The sequence below is a fragment of the Salvelinus fontinalis genome, chromosome 3 (assembly GCF_029448725.1).
Source record: "Salvelinus fontinalis isolate EN_2023a chromosome 3, ASM2944872v1, whole genome shotgun sequence".
In the NCBI taxonomy this organism is placed as follows: domain Eukaryota; kingdom Metazoa; phylum Chordata; class Actinopteri; order Salmoniformes; family Salmonidae; genus Salvelinus; species Salvelinus fontinalis.
Genome location: NC_074667.1, coordinates 28,050,044 through 28,071,133, shown reverse-complemented (window position 1 = coordinate 28,071,133; position 21,090 = coordinate 28,050,044). Strand labels below are relative to the sequence as shown.

At 42.6% G+C, this 21,090-nt stretch overlaps 1 protein-coding gene across 2 annotated transcripts in view; it reads left to right on the top strand.

Annotated features, from left to right (window-relative positions):
* Positions 1 to 16,925, top strand: part of LOC129842634 (peroxisome proliferator-activated receptor delta-like) — a 40,314-nt gene extending 23,389 nt beyond the window's left edge. The window contains exons 3-8 of one of the 2 annotated variants that reach the window (XM_055911267.1): positions 12,616 to 12,767; positions 12,950 to 13,088; positions 13,220 to 13,425; positions 15,656 to 15,862; positions 16,105 to 16,348; positions 16,575 to 16,925. In XM_055911267.1, the coding sequence (XP_055767242.1) occupies positions 12,616 to 12,767; positions 12,950 to 13,088; positions 13,220 to 13,425; positions 15,656 to 15,862; positions 16,105 to 16,348; positions 16,575 to 16,822 (1,196 nt within the window). In that variant the 3' untranslated portion in view covers positions 16,823 to 16,925. Of the gene's footprint in view, positions 1 to 12,615; positions 12,768 to 12,949; positions 13,089 to 13,219; positions 13,441 to 15,655; positions 15,863 to 16,104; positions 16,349 to 16,574 lie in introns of both variants that reach the window. The other variant, XM_055911260.1, reaches the window with a different exon arrangement.
* The last annotated feature ends 4,165 nt before the right edge of the window (positions 16,926 to 21,090 follow it).

Sequence of the window (21,090 nt, the reverse complement as noted above, 5' to 3'; positions counted from 1 at the left end):
AATGACGGATTTCCTTATGAACTGTAACTCAGTAAAATCTTTGAAATTGTTGCAAGTTGCGTTTATTTTTGTTCAGTGTAGCACTGTGTTCTGATCTAGAACTATGATCTAGAACTAGTCATTAGGGGGGGGGGGGGGATCAATACAGTTACGTATTGGGATATTATTTTTGACGATATAGCAATATAATATTTGGTCTAGTTTGCTGTACTTGCACCAAAACTGCAGTATTTTTCATTCATAGTTTATTTTCTACCTTAAAAAAATAAAAATAGGGAGCTAATTTGTGTTCAGCACCTATTTCCATGACTAATGGCGGTCTCTTGTCCCGCTGCAGCATACATGAGAAATATGTTTGGAACATCAAATAGCAATAAAATCACAGTATCGAATCGCAATACATTTAGAATCTCAATACATATCGTGTCGGCACGTAATTATCATGACAACAGGGATTTTTCTGTCATAGAAACCCCAACAAATTTTTACATCGGTGTACACTTAAACGACTTAAACCAAATATAAAGTATGTAGAAAGGATAATAAATATTATTTATTATTATTATAATCTGAGAACTAACAATCACCAAAATAAGAGTCAGGGGAATTGGGAAAAAATCAAAAAACAATGAATTTAACTGTATTGATTTTATTAAGTTTGTGCAAAAGAACTCAGCATTAGCAATGCCAAAATGCATGGAATTGCAGGAAATTATATTTTAAAACTGCAAAATATTCTCTCGGCTACATAGCAAAATGTGTAGAATTGCAGGAAATTCACTTTAAAATGGCAAAAAGTTATCTCGGTTCCAAGGAGAAATTCTGAGAATTGCAGGAAATTTGGCTTAAACATTTGAAAATGAACACACAACCCCAAGATGATGGCCTCTAAATGTTTTACTTATTTTAATTTCCGTGCCCATTGCCACACCCACCACCTAAGCCCCCTAAACCCTGGATAATATCATACCATGTGGAAAATATTTATCTATATAAAAACAACGAAATATATATTTTTTTGAATATCGTACCATGAGGTCTCTGGCAATTCACAGCCCTAGAACTCTGTGGTCAAATCTCACACACACACTTTCACACAAGACAGTAGCAGCAGCGTATGTGGTATCTATCCTGTTGCCTACTCACTTTACACCTACCTACACTAAGTGTACAAAACATTAAGAACACCTTCCTAGTATAGAGTTGCACTCAATCCTTTTGCCCTCAGAAAAGCCTTAATTTGTCAAGGCATGGACTCTAAGGCGTTGAAAGCATTCCACGGAGATGCTGGCCATGTTGACTTTAATGCTTCCCACAGTTGTCAAGTTGGCTGGATGTACTTTGGGTGGTGGACCGTTCTTGATACACACAGGAAATTGTTGAGTGTGAAGAACACAGCAGTGTTGCTGTTCTTGACACACAAACCGGTGCACCTGGCATCCTACTACCATGCCCCGTTCAATGGCACTTATTTTGTGTTGCTCATTCACCCTCTGAATGGCACACATACGTTACCGTTCAAAAGTTTGGGGTCACTTAGAAATGTCCTTGTTTTCCATGATGACATACTTGAAATGAGTGTCAAAATGAATAGGAAATATAGTCAAGACGTTGACAATGTTATAAATAATGATTTTTAATTTAAATAATAATTGTGTTCTTCAAACTTTGCTTTCGTCAAAGAATCCTCCATTTGCAGGATTACAGTCTTGCAGACCTTTGACATTCTAGTTGTCAATTTGTTGAGGTAATCTGAAGAGATTTCACCCCATGCTTCCTGAAGCACCTCCCACAAGTTGGATTGATTTGATGGGCACTTCTTACGTACCATACGGTCAAGCTGCTCCCACAACAGCTTAATAGGGTTGAGATCCGGTGACTGTGCTAGCCACTCCATAATAGACAGAATACCAGCTGACTGCTTCTTCCCTAAATAGTTATTGCATAGTTTGGAGCTGTGCTTTGGGTCATTGTCCTGTTGTAGAAGGAAATTGTAGTGATAGCCTTCCTATTGCTCCATTCCAATCATTCCTGTCACTCCTCAAGATCCCTTTTACCCTGTACAAATCTCCCTTTACCACCACCAAAGCACCCCCAGACCATCACATTGCCTCCACCATGCTTGACATATTCATTTTTTCTGTCTCACGAATGTTCTTCTTTGTGATCCGAACACCTCAAACTTAGTTTTGTCTGTCCATAACACTTTTGTCTAATCTTCCTTGGTCCAGTGTCTGTTATTTTGCCCATCTTAATCTTTGCTTTTTATTGGCCAGTCTGAGATGTGGCTTTTTCTTTGCAACTCTGCCTAGAAGGCCAGCAACCTCTTCACTGTTTACGTTGAGACTGGTGTTTTGCGTGTACTATTTAATGAAGCTGCCAGTTGAAGACTTGTGAGAGGCATCTGTTTCTCAAACTAGACACTCTAATGTGCTTGTCTTCTTGCTCAGTTGTGCACCAGGGCCTCCCACTCCTCTTCCTATTCTGGTTTGAGGCATTTTGCACTGTTCTGTGTAGGGAGTAGTACACAGCATTGTACAAGATCTTCAGTTTCTGTCAATTTCTCACATGGAATAGCCTTCATTTCTCAGAACAAGAATAGACTGACGAGTTTCAGAAGAAAGTTCTTTGTTTCTGGCCATTTTAAGCCCGTAATTAAACCCACAAATGCCAATGCTCCAGATACTCAACTTGTCTAAAGAAGGACAGTTTTATTGCTTCTTTAATCAGAACAACAGTATTCAGCTGTGCTAACATAATTGCAAAATAGTTTTCTAATTACCAATTAGCCTTTTAAAATTAGAAACTTGGATTAGCTAACACAACGTGCCATTGAAACACAGGAATGATTGTTGCTGATAATGGGCCTCTGTACGACTATGTAGATATTCCATAGAAAATCTGCCGTTTCCAGCTCCAATAGTCATTTACAACATGAACAATGTCTACAGTGTATTTATGATCAATTTGATGTTATTTCAATAGACAAAACATTTGCTTTTCTTTAAAAAAACAAGGGCATTTCTAAGTGACCCCAAACTTGTCAACGGTAGTGTACACACACAATCCATGTCTCAATATTCTTAAGGCTTAAGCTCCTCCTTTAACCAGTCTCCTCCCCTTCATCGACACTGATTTGACATCAATAAGGGATCATAGCTTTCACCTGGTCAGTCTGTCATGGAAAGGGCATAATGATTTGTATACTCAGTGTATATGTACATAGCTACCTCAATTACCTCGTATGCCTGCACATCAACTCGGTACTGGTACTCCCTGTATATAGCCAAGTTTTTACCTGGTATTCCTTGTAATATAGCCATGTTATTACCTGGTACCTCCTGTATATAGCCATGTTATTTTTACTCAAGATTATTTGTTATTCACTGTGTATGTGTTCCTAAAATTACATTTATCTTTAACTCTGGAAAATGACTTGGTAGTAAGCATTTCACTGTTCGTTTACACCGGTTTGCGAAGCATGTGGAAAATATGATTTGATTTTGATCTAGAACTTGTTGTGCTGGTCTAGAAATCAATGCTGCAATCTAGAACTGTTTTGACTGTACAGTTGGGCTTTACCTCCATTTTGTCTGTTTATACTCCCTGAGAGAAAAGTGGTGCTCAGTAGCCTGTCATTGTTTTCCAGCAAAAAGACTTAGGGGTAGATTCCGAATTAGGAATTTACACCTTTCCTACGCACGCATTTCTTACGTACTTCTCAGTATTTAGTATTCAGACTTCTGTTATTCAGTCACGTAACATGCTTTGCAGGCGAGATTCCAGCTGAAACATTTATCTTAAGCTGTCCCTTTTTTAAATACGGTGTACCTTTTTTTTAAATTAGAATTTTGTCGACAGTCTATAATACAGAGAACGGGTTCAGAAAATAGGGATCAATTAATGACTGCCATCTATCCATCTTTGTTTCTGTTTCAGCACCAACTAGTAGATTTAAAAATACTCTTGTAGATTATTTAGGTACATTTTAGGTTTTGGAAAGTAAGTATGAATTTAAAAAACAGGTTTGGAGATCCTTTACTCACAAAATATATTGATGAATAACTAGTGGTTTGATTCATCCTGAAAGTTGTCATAGCCATGAAATATTGGAAGGTAGGGGGGGGAAATGGTACAATAGGGGTTGAACTATAGTCCTATACATCTACCCTAATTCTCTCTGATCATGAAACTGTATGACAACGGGTCCAGTCGTCGTGAATCGTGCTCCGGGTTTAATCTGCTACGTGTGGTCTGGGTTCCATAATGATTAAAATAGGCTACATGTCCCAACATTATTGCACAACGTTAGCCTAATATGATCCATTAAAGCTTGTGACACTCAGGAACAACTTACATACGTGACACACGAAAGAAAGGTCAACGGAATGATCCAAAATATAAGCTGTACATTTTTAAACAACTAACACAAAAGTGACTGTTTTTATAAATGTATGTGGGTATTACTGATGGTGGCTCCCGACAGTGGCAAATATTTAACATGATAGAAATTTAAGTTAAACTGAGACAAGCCCCCAGCATAGGCTATAATTGAACTATTCTAAAGCGCATAAATCAACTCTGCTGGTTTATTCCCCACAGAAACCTAATAGCTTGGGTGTCCAAATGTCTTCCACGTAAATGAGGACACACAATTATTATTCGGAATAACGGCGCAGCTGTTTATAGCCCATTTCACTGTGGAAAAGTGTACATATACATGTCATTTTAATGAGTTTTCAGTTTTCTGGTTTCGTATTCGTCTCCAGGGATCATAAGGGGAAATCGTTTAAAACGATTACTATGTGCACTTACAATCCCCTTCTCGAAATGGATTACTTGTTTACCTAGCTCTTATCAATAGCTCTTATCCATTTAGAAATTACTGTGCATGGAGAATGCTATTATTTATATCGGGGGGAAAATACATGCTTTTTCCACTTGGAACCGACAGGTTCCCTCGACCATATTCATAGTCTCCTTGTGTTTAAAGGTGCTGGAATTAAGTCAAGGTCAGAAAAGGCTTATCCGTAGACACACCTCCGCCACACCTTCATTTCTTAGATCTCCACCCCAAACGGAATAGCGGGTGAATAGCATGCTATTCTCATTCTTAAGTTCGAGGTTATAATACGTTTAAAGAGAAATGTGCATAAAAAGGGAATTACTTTCATTTTTAGCACGCTTAACTCGGGTCAAAATCGGGGTCCATTATACTTCAACTGCAAATTGTACACATCTGAGTAAGGCCCATGGAGGACAACCTACAGTGCGACGGGCCGACGTGACCATGCTTGTAAAGAGCGCTTTATTTGACTATTACATTGCAACAATTAATTGTCTATTGAGATCATTGTGGTGAGAAGTCACTTTGCTGAGTCATGATGAAATCCTCACAGGATGTCCAAAGACTGTGCAACAATTTCTTCTCACGTAACACACTTGATCTATTTTTGAGGCGTCATGGAGCTACTCAGACTCCCCAGTGTTAAAATCTGGTTTCCCTTGACACCGATTTGAGTTGGGCGTACATGTTTCATACCCAGCTGTGATGGCTCAAACAGGGTTTGAAGAAGAACAAATCAAACTTTATTTAAACGTTTTGTATCACAATATGCTTTACAATACTCCTTCACAACCTTGACATAGCCTACCTTATAAACAAACGGTCGGCAAGTAGCCTTAACTTAATCTGCAGGAATAGAATGGCCAGCCACGTGTCCTTGTGAGAGGGTCCACTGACTTCTCCTCCAGACACAGATACTCTTTTGATACGGAGCGCTGTTTGTTTTTGTTTAACGGCCGAGAGATTGTTATCTCTAATCCACATATACGCACACATGCACACTTACCCACACACATCCTCAGTACATGGAGCAGTTCAGTGTGTCCCGGTAAAGGGCTCTGAGTTGGTGTTTTTAACGTTGAGCTGCTCTCCCTCAGAGCCATCATACCAACCACTGTCAGACCAGCCAGCTACTGTACCCACTTTCCTCCACCAGTGGCCCCTGAGTTTGGGAAACTCTGGTCTAGAAATTCTTTACTTTACTCTCCTGTATAGGATATGTTTCTATTTCCTACATTCTGGTCAGATTTGGCCTCCTCTCCCAGCTCTGCCAACCTACATTTTCCACTCTGGCCAGTAAAGCTATGCTTGTGTTTGCCTTGGCAGGTGGGAGATGGCGAATTCGCAAAATAACCGGAGTGTGGATAGGCTGTGGTGTAGTCCGGAGGTCATACCAGTTGGTCTTTCGTTTTAAGTTTTTTTTTCCGCAAACATTGAGAAAGTGCGGAGTGTAGTCAGACTCAATTAGGCTTTTTGGTTTCTCACGATCAACGTGTATTACACACTGTACCTGGGCTTCAGGTAAACCGTATCGTTGCAGACAAGCAACATCTAGTGTTCATCTCAAAACAGCAACAGGCTCTGTCACACCACGGCAACAGGCTCTGTCACACCACGGCAACAGGCTCTGTCACACCACGGCAACAGGCTCTGTCACACCACGGCAACAGGCTCTGTCACACCACGGCAACAGGCTCTGTCACACCACGGCAACAGGCTCTGTCACACCACGGCAACAGGCTCTGTCACACCACGGCAACAGGCTCTGTCACACCACGGCAACAGGCTCTGTCACACCACGGCAACAGGCTCTGTCACACCACGGCAACAGGCTCTGTCACACCACGGCAACAGGCTCTGTCACACCACGGCAACAGGCTCTGTCACACCACGGCAACAGGCTCTGTCACACCACGGCAACAGGCTCTGTCACACCACGGCAACAGGCTCTGTCACACCACGGCAACAGGCTCTGTCACACCACGGCAACAGGCTCTGTCACACCACGGCAACAGGCTCTGTCACACCACGGCAACAGGCTCTGTCACACCACGGCAACAGGCTCTGTCACACCACGGCAACAGGCTCTGTCACACCACGGCAACAGGCTTTGTCCCTGACTATAATAACACTCTTCTCAGGTGGTAGGCAACCATCATTCTTAAAGCTGCAATCAGCATTATAGAAACAATAACAAAGTGGTTTCCCCAACCCTGTTTCGGGAAAAGCTGAAGGATGGGGCTGGTAAAATGTAACCACTCTCAAATTCATAGGCCGAGTTATGGATGCAAAGACTGACCCTCCACGAAATAAAAATGATAGTTTTAACCATGTTTTGAGGCTATACAGTACTTGTTTACATTTACCTTGTTTACAAACGTTGGTGTAAAACAAGCTTATGTTTTGGGTTCTGATGGGGTATGACAGTTCATGAGGCATTCATTAATATTCTCCGGGAATCAATAGGGGGGGGGGGGGGGGAGAGGTGTGTGTGGTTTAAACAAATGTATGTAGCAACTGCTGATGGCCCCTTTGTCCCACCTCGACAACAGCCAGTGAAATTGCAGGGCGCCAAATTCAAAACGACAGAAATCCCATAATTAAAATTCCTGAAACATACAAGTATTATCCACCATTTTAAAGATAAACTTCTTGTAAATCCAACCACAGTGTACGATTTCAAAAAAAGCTTTACTGCGAAAGCACACCATGCGATTATGTTAGGTCAGCACCTAGTCACAGAAAACCATACAGCCATTTTTCCAGCCAAAGAGAGGAGTCACAAAAAGCAGAAATAAAGATAAAATTAATCACTAACCTTTGGTGATCTTCATCAGATGGCACTCATAGGACTTCATGTTAGATAAATGTTTATTTTGTTCGATAATGTCCCTCTTTATGACCAAACACCTCCTTTTTTCCTGGGGGGGGGGGGACACCGGAGATAGAAAACCACACCAGAGCTACTCAGTGTGTGTCCTGCATGTGACTTTTGGAGAGGGAAAAAAACCCTCAAAGGCACATTAAGGTGGCAATCAGGGGCTTCATGTTTAATGCTGTTAACTTCTACTTGGTCACAATCCCGGATCCGGGAGCACCCTCATCAGTAAAAAAGCTGACTAGCATAGCCTAGCATAGCGCCACAAGTAAATACTAGCATCTAAATATCATTAAATCACAAGTCCAAGACACCAGATGAAAGATACACATCTTGTGAATCCAGCCATCATTTCTGATTTTTAAAATGTTTTACAGGGAAGACACAATATGTATTTCTATTAGCTAACCACGATAGCAAAAGACAACTTTTTTTCCCACCATTTTTTTCCTGCATAGGTAGCTATCACAAATTCGACCAAATAAAGATATAAATAGTCACTAACCAAGAAACAACTTCATCAGATGACAGTCTGATAACATATTTATTGTATAGCATATGTTTTGTTAGAATTTTTTGGCATATTTCAGGTATAAATCATAGTTTTACATTGCAGCCACCATCACAACTCTCACCAAAGCAACTAGAATAACTACAGAGACCAACGTGAATTACCTAAATACTCATCATAAAACATTTATGAAAAATACACAGCGTACAGCAAATGAAAGACAAAGATCTTGTGAATCCAGACAATATTTCAGATTTTTTAAGTGTTTTACAGCGAAAACACAATATAGCATTATATTAGCTTACTACAATAGCCAACCACACAACAGCATTGATTCAAGCCAACAATAGCGATAACGAATAAACCAAAAAAATATATAAATTTTTTCACTAACCTTCTCAAACTTCTTCAGATGACAGTCCTATAACATCATATTACACAATACATATAGAGTTTGTTCGAAAATGTGCATATTTAGCGGCACAAATCGTGGTTATACAATGAGAATAGTAGCCAAGCTGCCAACAATATGTCGGGAGAAATCTTGGGAGAGCCACCTAATCTAATCAGTAACTAATCATAAACTTGACTAAAAAATACAGGTTGGACAGTAATGAAAGATACATTAGTTCTTAATGCAACCACTGTGTTAATTTTTAAAAATCTAACGTTACTACGACATACAGCGTGCGTTAAAGCGAGACCGCACCGAAATTAATGGCGGAATAGTAGTTTCACATTTTTCAACAGAATAACGAATTAACATCATAAATAGTTCTTACTTTTTGATGAGCTTCCATCAGAATCTTGGGCAAGTTGTCCTTTGTCCAGAAGAATCGTTGCTCGGTTGTAGATTGTCGCCTTCAACTCTGGAATTAGCAGTAAACATTAGCCATGTGGCGAAGACGTGCCCAACTCACTATAACGCAGCACAAAGAAATATCTGAAAATCGCAATATACTGATATAAACTGATATAACTCAGTTTAAAATAACTACATTATGATGTCTTTAACACCTATATCGAATAAAATCGGAGCCGGATATATCTAAGGCCTATAACGGGAGCTTTCCAAAACGCCATCCTGAGGTCTGTCTTGCGTCATGGCGAATGTTGAAAAGTGTACCCCACGTACCCAGACCCTTTATATGGCCTCAGATCTGCCTAGCAACTCCATTCCAATTCTCACTACTTCCTGACATCTAGGGGAAGGCGTATGCAGTGCTTGTCGACCCAATAGAAGACATGCAAATTAATAAACAGACCCTAGAACAGACTGCCTGATTTCAGATTTCTCACTTCCTGACAGGAAGTTTGCTCCAACTTGAGTTCTGTTTTACTCACAGATATAATTCAAACGGTTTTAGAAACTAGAGTGTTTTCTATCCAATAGTAATAATATGCATATTGTACGAGCAAGAATTGAGTACGAGGCAGTTTAATTTGGGAACTAAATTTTTACAAAGTGAAAACAGCACCCCCTATTGAGAAGGTTAAGCAGAATCTAGGTTATACAAATAGAAAAGCAAGTTGACTGAATTCCCCTGTCATTAAAACCCTCTTGTTGGACTGACTGTCACGCATGCGCACTATGGCTCGTTCTTTGCATCCTCTGTCCTCTCCGCCAATGGGTTTTGGGGATGGAGTCAAGGAGAGATGTGAGGAAAGATGAATTGAGGAAAAAGCCTCAGAGGAAAGTGGTCATGGAGGAGGCATGGAGCACCACCCATTCTGGTCTCGGTCAGTCTGCTCTTGCGGTGTTACTTCTCCTCGTGATAAATTCCTCAGGCGCCTAGGCCTCTCCTCCCACACACAGAGGAACTCAGACCCCTGTCTCTCTCGTTGTGTGGATCGACGTCGACCTGCCCCGACTGCTGGGTTTCCCACGCTTTCATCCTGGCCTAGCAGCGCAGCCCTCAGGTTTTATCCTAGAATTAGAACGGATAGAATAGAACACCCATAACATGGTTTTAACATGGTTACATTGAGGTGTAATGTCCGTCCTACCTACTCTAGTTCTGTGGAGTGTAACAGAGTGGATAGAACAGAAGGCACTCGGTTCCAAATTCTGAAATGGAACGTGGCCTTAAAACGTAATGTCCCTCCTTGCCATTCTACTTCTAAATAGGGTGTTGCAACATCCCCCTAGAAACAGAACAGATACAACAGAACTCATGGTTAGAACATAATAAAACTCGCATGGTTCTATATTCTGAAATGGAACGTAACTTGAGATCTTATTGTCCCTCCTAGCCAGTGTAATTCCATGGGGTCTCCGAACCATTAGCATTCTTGGCATACCTCCTGGGCTTCACTGGGAGAACTCTTTGGCAGGCAGCAGCAGAGATCAAACCCCAGGGAGGAACTGGCTGGAACACACCAGCAGATTCCTGACACACTCGCACATATAGAAACATGGACATGAGCACACACAGCTCACAGCTCACATTGCACATATACATAACATCTTGAGGTAGCGTTGGTAAATTGACATAGAGCCCAGTCATACCCAGAGCCAAAGAAATACTATACAGACTGTCCAGACTGGTGTCAACAACAATAACCTTTTAGTTTGTAGTCTTGACTCGAGTCTCATCCTTGTCTTACGTTCAGCTCTGTACGGTCGTTCCAGTATTACAGAGAAATTCATTCAATGCTTTCATATTACACACGTTTTATGTGGATTGTGAAATATGAGTAATTGGACCTTTTTCAGTAGTCCAAAATACACTGCTCAAAAAAATAAAGGGAACACTTAAACAACACAATGTAACTCCAAGTCAATCACACTTCTGTGAAATCAAACTGTCCACTTAGGAAGCAACACTGATTGACAATACATTTCACATGCTGTTGTGCAAATGGAATAGACAACAGGTGGAAATTATAGGCAATTAGCAAGACACCCCCAATAAAGGAGTGGTTCTGCAGGTGGTGACCACAGACCACTTCTCAGTTCCTATGCTTCCTGGCTGATGTTTTGGTCACTTTTGAATGCTGGCGGTGCTTTCACTCTAGTGGTAGCATGAGACGGAGTCTACAACCCACACAAGTGGCTCAGGTAGTGCAGCTCATCCAGGATGGCACATCAATGCGAGCTGTGGCGAGAAGGTTTGCTGTCTCTGTCAGCGTAGTGTCCAGAGAATGGAGGCGCTACCAGGAGACAGGCCAGTACATCAGGAGACTTGGAGGAGGCCGTAGGAGGGCAACAACCCAGCAGCAGGACCGCTACCTCCGCCTTTGTGCAAGGAGGAGCACTACCAGAGCCCTGCAAAATGACCTCTAGCAGGCCACAAATGTGCATGTGTCTGCTCAAACGGTCAGAAACAGACTCCATGAGGGTGGTATGAGGGCCCGACGTCCACAAGTGGGGGTTGTGCTTACAGCCCAACACCGTGCAGGACGTTTGGCATTTGCCAGAGAACACCAAGATTGGCAAATTCGCCACTGGCGCCCTGTGCTCTTCACAGATGAAAGCAGGTTCGCACTGAGCACATGTGACAGAGTCTGGAGACGCCGTGGAGAACGTTCTGCTGCCTGCAACATCCTCCAACATGACCGGTTTGGCGGTGGGTCAGTCATGGTGTGGGGTGGCATTTCTTTGGGGGGCCGCACAGCCCTCCATGTGCTCGCCAGAGGTAGCCTGACTGCCATTAGGTACCGAGATGAGATCCTCAGACCCCTTGTGAGACCATATGCTGGTGCGGTTGGCCCTGGGTTCCTCCTAATGCAAGACAATGCTAGACCTCATGTGGCTGGAGTGTGTCAGCAGTTCCTGCAAGAGGAAGGCATTGATGCTATGGACTGGCCCGCCCGTTCCCCAGACCTGAATCCAATTGAGCACATCTGGGACATCATGTCTCGCTCCATCCACCAACGCCACGTTGCACCACAGACTGTGCAGGAGTTGGCGGATGCTTTATTCCAGGTCTGGGAGGAGATCCCTCAGGAGACCATCCGCCACCTCATCAGGAGCATGCCCAGGCGTTGTAGGGAGGTCATACAGGCACGTGGAGGCCACACACACTACTGAGCCTCATTTTGACTTGTTTTAAGGACATTACATCAAAGTTGGATCAGCCTGTAGTGTGGTTTTCCACTTTAATTTTGAGTGTGACTCCAAATCCAGACCTCCATGGGTTGATAAATTTGATTTCCATTGATAATTTTTGTGTGATTTTGTTGTCAGCACATTCAACTATGTAAAGAAAAAAGTATTTAATAAGAATATTTCATTCACTCAGATATATGATGTGTTCCCTTTATTTTTTTTTGCAGTGTATAATACTAGGATATTGTATATGAGGATCAGGACAAACTCCGGTCCCTAGTTAAACTCAGAAAGGACCATGTAATAACAGAACCTCTCTCCGTCTCCAGATCTGTCACAGACGTCGTCTCCATCGCTGTCGGACCAGCTCTTCCTGGGTCGAGAGGAAGGGACGGGGGCCGGGATCAACGTGGAATGTCGGATCTGTGGAGACAAAGCCTCGGGGTTCCACTACGGAGTACACGCCTGTGAAGGCTGCAAGGTGAGGAAGCCGAGAGGGAAGGCATGGGAACATCCCAGGAGACTCCCAGGATGTCAGTGTTTTGGAGTAGCCCACTGCATAATTCATAAATCTTTTCACTTTTCCAATCAAATCTCCTGCTCTTTATATCTAATTAAAAAAAATAAAAATAATCCAACCCCTGTGTTTACTCTTTCTCTCAGGGCTTTTTCCGCCGGACCATCCGCATGAAGCTGGAGTACGAGCGCTGTGAGCGCAGCTGTAAGATCCAGAAGAAGAGCAGGAACAAGTGCCAGTACTGCCGCTTCCAGAAGTGCCTTCTGCTAGGCATGTCCCACGACGGTGAGACACACACACACTGATCACCTTTCCATTCCCTCATTTTCACTTTAGACAAAGTTAAGAATGTGTACCCTGTGAGCATACCCAATTTATGGATGTACACTGATAGGGGTTTTCCTGGTTGTTCCCAGCGATCCGGTACGGCCGCATGCCCGAGGCGGAGAAGAGGAAGCTGGTGGCGGGCCTCCTGGCGGGAGATACGGCTCCGACCACCAACCCCAAAGGCTCGGACCTCAAATCCCTGGCCAAGCAGGTCAACAACGCCTACCTGAAGAACCTCAATATGACCAAGAAGAAAGCTCGCAGCATCCTCACCGGCAAGAATAGCTCCAGCCCGGTAGCGTATCCATATGTAAATGAAATATAATACTTTAACACCAGCTCAGTACTGTATCCATATGTAAAAATGACACAGATAATGCATTAACACCAGGTCAGCTCAATACTATATACATATGTCAATATTATGCATACAGTGCCTTCATGAAGTATTCACACCCCTTGACTTATTCAACATTTTGTTGTCACAGCCTGAATTCAAAATTGATTAAATCTTCTATTTTCCCCTCACCGATTGACACACACCATACCGCATAATGGCAAAGTGAAAACCTGTTTTTAGGAATGTTTGCAAATGTTTTGAATATGTAAATACAGAAATATCTAATTTAAGTAAGTATTCACACCCCTGAGGCACTACATGGTAGAATCACATTTGGCAGTGATTACAGCTGTGAGTCTTTCTGGGTAAGTTTCTAAGAGCTTTGCATGCCTGGATTGTACAATATTTGCCCATTTTATTATTTTCAAAATTCTTCAAGCTCTGTCAAATTGGTTGTTGATCATTGCTAGACAACCATTTTCAGGTCTTGCCATAGATTTCATGCAGATGTAATTCCAAACGGCCACTCAGGAACATTCACTGTCTTCTTGGTAAGCAACTCCAGTGTAGATGTGGCCTTGTGTTTTAGGTTATTGTCCTGCTGAAAGGTGAATTCCTCTCCCATTGTCTGGTGAAAGCAGACTGAACCGGTTTTTCCTCTAGGATTTTGCCTGTGTTTAGCTCCATTCCGTGTTCTTTTTATCCAGACCTTAACGGTTATAAGCATACTGGTACTCTGTAATATGTTTGTGGCAAATACAACACAACACGTTGTATTCAGGACAAAAAGTAAATTGCTTTGCCACATTTTTTTCAGTATTACTTTAGTGCCTTGTTGCAAACAGGATGCATGTTTTGGAATATCGTCTTTAAAAATAAATCTGTACAGGCTTCCTTTTCACTCTGTCAATTAGGGAAAGGGGATACCTAGTCAGTTTCACAACTGAATGCATTCAACCGAAATGTGTCTTCTGCATTTAACCCATCAGAGGGGTGCGGGGGGGGGGGGGGGGGGGGGGGTTCTTTAATCGACGTCTGTTATTGGCCATTAAATTCTGTTTTAAAGTCACAATTGGCTTCATGGTGGCATCCCTGAGCTCAAAGGGATTTTCAATGTCTGCTTTTTCTTTTACCCATCTACCAATAGGTGCTCTTTGAACTATTGGAAAACCTCCCTGGTCTTTGTGGTTGAATCTGTTTTGAAATTCACTGCTCGGCTGAGGGACCTTACGATTATCTGTATGTGTGGAGTACAGCGATACCAGTGATAACAAGGGGGTTGAAAACTTATTGACTCAAGACATTTCAGCTTTTCATTTTTTAATGAATTTGTAATGTTTAAAAACATCATTATACTTTGACATTATGGGGTATTGTGTCTAGGCCAGTGACACATCTACATTTTAATCCATTTTAAAATTCAGGATGTGAATAGTTCCTGAAGGCATTGTAATTGTTACCCAGAAATGATTTGATAATGTAGCTGCTGCATTGGGCCTTGAAGTAATTTTCATGCACTTCAATTGTGTCCATGGCCATTTTTGATTCTGTCATTTCAATCCACACTAATCGAAGTGACAAGAATGTCGCCTGTACTCCAGAAGGGCACGTTAGCACCAAGGAACATAGGCTACACTGAAACTTCACCTCTGCTCACACTGCCTGGCTCTCCAGTAGCGTTGGTTGCCTAGCAACCTAGCCGCTGTGTATGAATGTGTTGTAAAAACTCTGGTTGCCTTGATGCCTTATCACTGTTGTGTCTGAGATCGTGGAGGACAGGGCAATGGGCCAAATGTCGGTGTCACTCGGAACAGCCTACGCTTTTTCATGAGTTGATTTACAGGCTGGCTGTGTGCTTATTTACATTTTTATCATTTAGCAGATGCCCTTATCCGGAGCCACTTAATTACATTAGTAAGTCTATACATTTGCATACATTAAATTTATTTTTTTCCCCATACTGGTCCCACATGGGAATCAAACCAACAACCCTGGCGTTGCAAGCGTCATGCTCTACCAACTGAGCCACACGGGACTTGTCTGCATACACTATTTCTTCCTAAACTAGGCCCAGGCAGAATGCCCGTACAGAATGCAATTTCAAGTGAAAGGTCTGTTTTAGTGTTGTCATACTGCTATTACTTAACTAAACCCCCCCCCCCCCCCCCCCCCCCCCCCCCCCTAGCCCTTCGTGATCCACGACATGGACTCGTTGCACCAGGCTGAGAACGGGCTGGTGTGGAACCAGCTGATCAACGGGACGCCGCCCAACAAGGAGATTGGGGTTCACGTGTTCTACCGCTGCCAGTGCACCACGGTGGAGACGGTCAGGGAGCTCACGGAGTTCGCCAAGAGCATCCCCGGCTTTGTAGACCTCTTCCTCAACGACCAGGTATATACAAGAACACACCAATTATCAATAAAGACCAGGTTCAGTAAAGCAACATTCAAGCAAATCATCAATCCATAGTTTTGTTGGGTGAGTCATTGTACAGCCAGGAATGTCATCTATAGTTGGCTATATAACATAAAACATGTATACATGTTGGACAAAACCCCAGTTTAAAAAAACAACAACATTTGAGATATTGGACTAGTAATATTCAGGCTGCTGTTCTCCCTCCCCGCCACCAGGTGACGCTGTTGAAATACGGCGTGCACGAGGCCATCTTCGCCATGCTTCCCTCGCTCATGAACAAGGATGGGCTGCTGGTGGCCAACGGGAAGGGCTTTGTGACCCGGGAGTTCCTGCGCAGCCTGCGGCGGCCCTTTAGCGAGATCATGGAGCCCAAGTTTGAGTTTGCCGTTAAGTTCAACGCCCTGGAGCTGGACGACAGTGACCTGGCCCTGTTTGTGGCCGCCATCATCCTTTGTGGAGGTACGTGCTGGTTCTGTACTGGTACTACCATTTTATAATTTTGTACTATGCTGCCACAATGCACTAACATAATAACCCTGACCATTCTACTATCATAATAAGCCTAACTAAGCCAAGCTGAGTTTAGTGCTGAAATCGTGTACAAGTTTGTTTTCTACCAGTTGACATACAGCATACTAAACCCCTTCTCCTCTCTCCCTCCACCTCCGCTCTCTCCTCCTCCCAGACCGTCCGGGGCTGATGAACTTCAAGCAGGTGGAGGAGATTCAGGACAGCATCCTGCAGGCCCTGGACCAGCACCTGCTGGGCAACCACGCTGACTCACATTATCTCTTCCCCAAGCTGCTCAACAAGATGGCCGACCTTCGCCAGCTGGTCACAGAGAACGCCATGCTGGTCCAGAAGATTAAGAAGACTGAGTCCGAGACCTCACTGCACCCGCTGCTGCAGGAGATCTACAAGGACATGTACTGACTGGACTTAACTGGACTGGACTGGTTTTAGCTTTCTACAACAGCGGTGCTGTTCACTCCCTCCTGTTTCCTGTGCGTGAGAGTCACAGGGGGTGCATGTTTTTTGTTCCAGCACAAACACATCCGATTCAACTCCTCAGCCAATCAATCACGACCTTGATCAGTTGAGTCAGGTGTGTTAGCGTTTTTATTCTAACGTTTTTTTATAAAAGCCTGAGGAAAACGGATACCTGAAATGGCAATGTGCTGACTGGTGGGAGTTATGACTATGAATATAGCTGCACACTCTTGTTTCCGATGCAATTGATTTCTAAAGAATCACCATAGTTTGGGCAGCAAACTGCCTTCATCACGGTCTCTTGACTGACTGGATGGAATGACATACTGATTGGGAATGGCGCGATGGACTAATGGGAGACATACTAAGTAATACACACCCTACCACATATTAAACATGCGGTGTCCCAAATATATATGTATATTATAAAAGCTGATTTGAGCTGTTTCAAGACAATTGATGCTGTTGTATAGCAGGCTTTTAACTGTGGTTGGACAGGACTGATACAGTTGACGGCTTGTAGTGTCCTGCTCTCAATGTGGTGAAGGTGCAGAGGTATTCCAGGAGAATAGCAAACAGCTCCCCAACCAACGCCACAACAAAACCAAGACTCCTTTTATTTTATCCCTCTATTTTTCGACCGATGATCAGCGTTGCTATTTTTATACAACAGATTTTTGTAGTCTCTCCCGATGAGGAGTGTTTTTTTACAACGGTCAAACCATTCTTAACCCTGCAGTTCAGGGTTATCACCAGGCTGTTCTGCCATTTTGTTTGTGCTACAAACTCTCTAAGAGGTTGTGATGCTGATATTCAGAAAAAGGATGGTTCTGCTTGCCTGTAGAAATAAGAGGGTTGTCGGCAACCCTTTCCCATTCCTAAGGCCCTTACCCTGGGATCAGCTATCACCAAACCCCCTTAACTCTCCTTTCCTCATGGATACCTTCAGCACAAATTCACACCTGTCAACCTCCCAATTTATCTGCCAATCATAGAACTGTTTTGATTGATAACTCACAACCCCCCCCCCCCAGACACTGTCTGATAGTAGGAGTTAATATTTGTACCTTCAAAGTTTAATTCCCTCCATGCCACTGACCCCCCCCCCTCCTGTTAGACCAGGAAGCACATGGACATACTCAGTTCTCAATGGACACATATATACATATAGATTCTTACAACCTCCTAACCTCAATACCTTTTTTGTTTTATTTTGTGTACAACTGTTGGGTCTAAAACCATGGGACAATTCTGTGTTGTCATACTGTGAAGGTTAACCTGACCCCAGGGTCTGTGTAAGATGTTTCCATGTATGATTTTACTTATGTTTATGCTAGATTACTTATGTATAATTGAAGTATTATTTGTATGTATTTCTTCAGCCAGGTGGTGTTCTGTAACCTGAGCACTGTCGATAAGCCAAACTCTGAAGCCAGTCGCATGCTTCCCAGTCAAAACAGTTCACGCATATAATACGACAACATCATGTGACGTTTTGTTGTTCGGCAGGGTTCTTTCCGGCTGTTCACGCACACATTTTTTTTCTTGAGGCGAGTGTAAGTTCAGTAGCCGAAGCCTACGTCCCTTAGTTGGTGATAGGTCAACAGTAGGGGTGGGAACTACGAACGGGATTGTTCAAAGAAGTGTATGCTGTCATTCAAAGAGAGAACGCAGCAGCAGCCAGGCCCTACTGTCTGCACTGCACCACTAGTTTTCATGCACATTATTTCACTTGATGTACTGCACCAAACACCTAAGACCTCTTCGGTGAAAACGTCAATTTTTGGAGGAAGTGTTGGCTCAAGAGGGATAAAAAACAGTAATATTGCCAGTTTTTTTCTTTCTTGTTTTTCAAGAGAAGGTCTTAAGGGAGTATGCGAGCACAAACAGTCGCTTCGACTAGCCGAGTTCTGCTGGGAGCAAACCGAAACCTATGTAAGCGGCGGATGCCTTAACAGTAAAATTCTCATATGATGAGCTTCCCACTCATTCTTTCCCCCTCTTCTCATTCTTCCACTGAGTAGGGTGTGAAAAATTTGGCCAGCTATCGGTCAGTCGCACAGTCTAACTAAAAACCATTTTGTAATACTTCGAGAGAATTGGATCCTCCTCCTTTAGTTGCTCCCCTCCTTTCCATCTTTCACTTCAATCACTGGTCTGAAAGGCCTGATCAAATGAAAGCAATACAGCGAAGAATTCCTACAGAAGTCTATCATAGACTTGACCTATCCCTTTCTTTTTTCAGTGATCAACTGAAGGGAGTTGAAATGCATGCCAACGGTTAAGACATCACTGCTAGAAATATATTGACTTGTTCTATTGCTCTGGACAAACCCATCATAATACTGAAGCTGTTGGAATTCTTAGATGCAGGGGGACCAGTCTATTTTGCCATGAGAGGAAATGGGTTTATCCTGCATTCTTTAGGTCAACCAATCATGGTAACTGATGAAATACTGCATGTCCTACATAGAAATTATTTAAATGATATGCAAATAAAATAAAAATATTTTCTATATTGTGACAGAATTACTGCAAAAACTAAAAAGGTTTGTATTACAGTACCTGTCGAAATTTTGGACACATTTACTAATTCCATAGTTTTTACTTTTTTCTACATTGTAAAATAATAATGAAGACAAACTATGACATAACACATGGAATCATGTAGTAACCTTTGAGATACTTCAAAGTAGCCACCCTTTGCCTTGATGACAGATTTTGCACACTCTTGGCATTCTCTCAACCAGCTTCATGAGGTAGTCACCATGAATGCATTTCAAATTAATTTGTGGAATTTCTTTAATGCATTTGAGCCAATCAGTTGTGTTGTGACAAGGTAGGGGTGGTATACAGAAGATACCCCTATTTGGTAAAAGACCAAGTCCATATTCTGGCAACGGCTCAAATAAGCAAAGAGAAATGACAGTCCATTACTTTAAGACATTACATTTCAAATGTTTTATTTCAAGAACTTTTAAAGTTTCTTCAAGTGCAGTTGCAAAAACCATCAAGTGCTATGATGAAACTGCCTCTCATGGGGACTGCCACAGGAAAGGAAGACCCAGAGTTACCTCTGCTGCAGAGGATAAATTCATTAGAGTTAACTGCACCTCAGATTGCAGCCCAAGTAACAGACACATCTCAACATTAACTGTTCAGAGGAGACTGTGTGAATCAGGCCTTCATGGTCGAATTGCTGCAAAGAAACCACTACTAAAGGACACCCATAAGAAGAGGAGACTTGCTTGGGCCAAGAAACACGAGCAATGAACATTAGACCACTGTAAATCTGTCCTTTGGTCGGATGAGTCCAAATTTTTGGTTTCATCCACCGTGTCTTTGTGAGACGCAGAGTAGGTGAACGGATTATCTCCGCATGTGTTTCCCACCGTGAAGCATGGAGGAGGAGGGGAGGCTTTACAGGTGACACTGTCTGATTTATTTAGAATTCAAGGCACACTTAACCAGCATGGCTACCACAGCATTCTGCAGCAATACACATCCCATCAGGTTTGCCCTTAGTGGGACTATCATTTGTGTTTCAACAGGACAGTGACCCAAAACACACATCCAGGCTGTGTAAGGGATATTTGACCAAGGAGAGTGATGGAGTGCTGCATCAGATGACCTGACCTCCACAAATCCCCGACCTCAACCCAATTGAGATGGTTTTGGATGAGTTGGACCGCATAGTGAAGGAAAAGCAGCCAACAAATGCTCAGCATAATTGGGAACTCAAGAAGCTGGTTGAGAGAATGCCAAGAGTGTGCAACGCTGTCATCAAGGCAAAGGGTGGCTACTTAGAATCTCAAATATATTTGTATTTGTTTAACACTTTTGGTTACTACATGATTCCATATGTGTTATTTCATAGTTTTGATGTCTTCACTATTATTCTACAATGTCGAAAATAGGAAAAATAAAGAAAAACCCTTGAATGAGTAGGTGTCCAAACTTTTGAATGGTACTGTATGTGACTCCTTGCCCATACAGGAGATGGGTTGCCAAATTGTTACAGATATTTCTTGAATAAGCGCTTCAACTGTATTTTAGCTCACAGGAAGTTGCTCAAGCACAACTCACTGATCTGATGCTGACTACCTACAGCAGAAATGTTCTCACAAGGTTGCATTGGCAATGTTCTTTTGCCAAGTTGAAACGATGATAATAAAGTGATGTGTTCAACCACCTGTTCTGGTTACAGTATG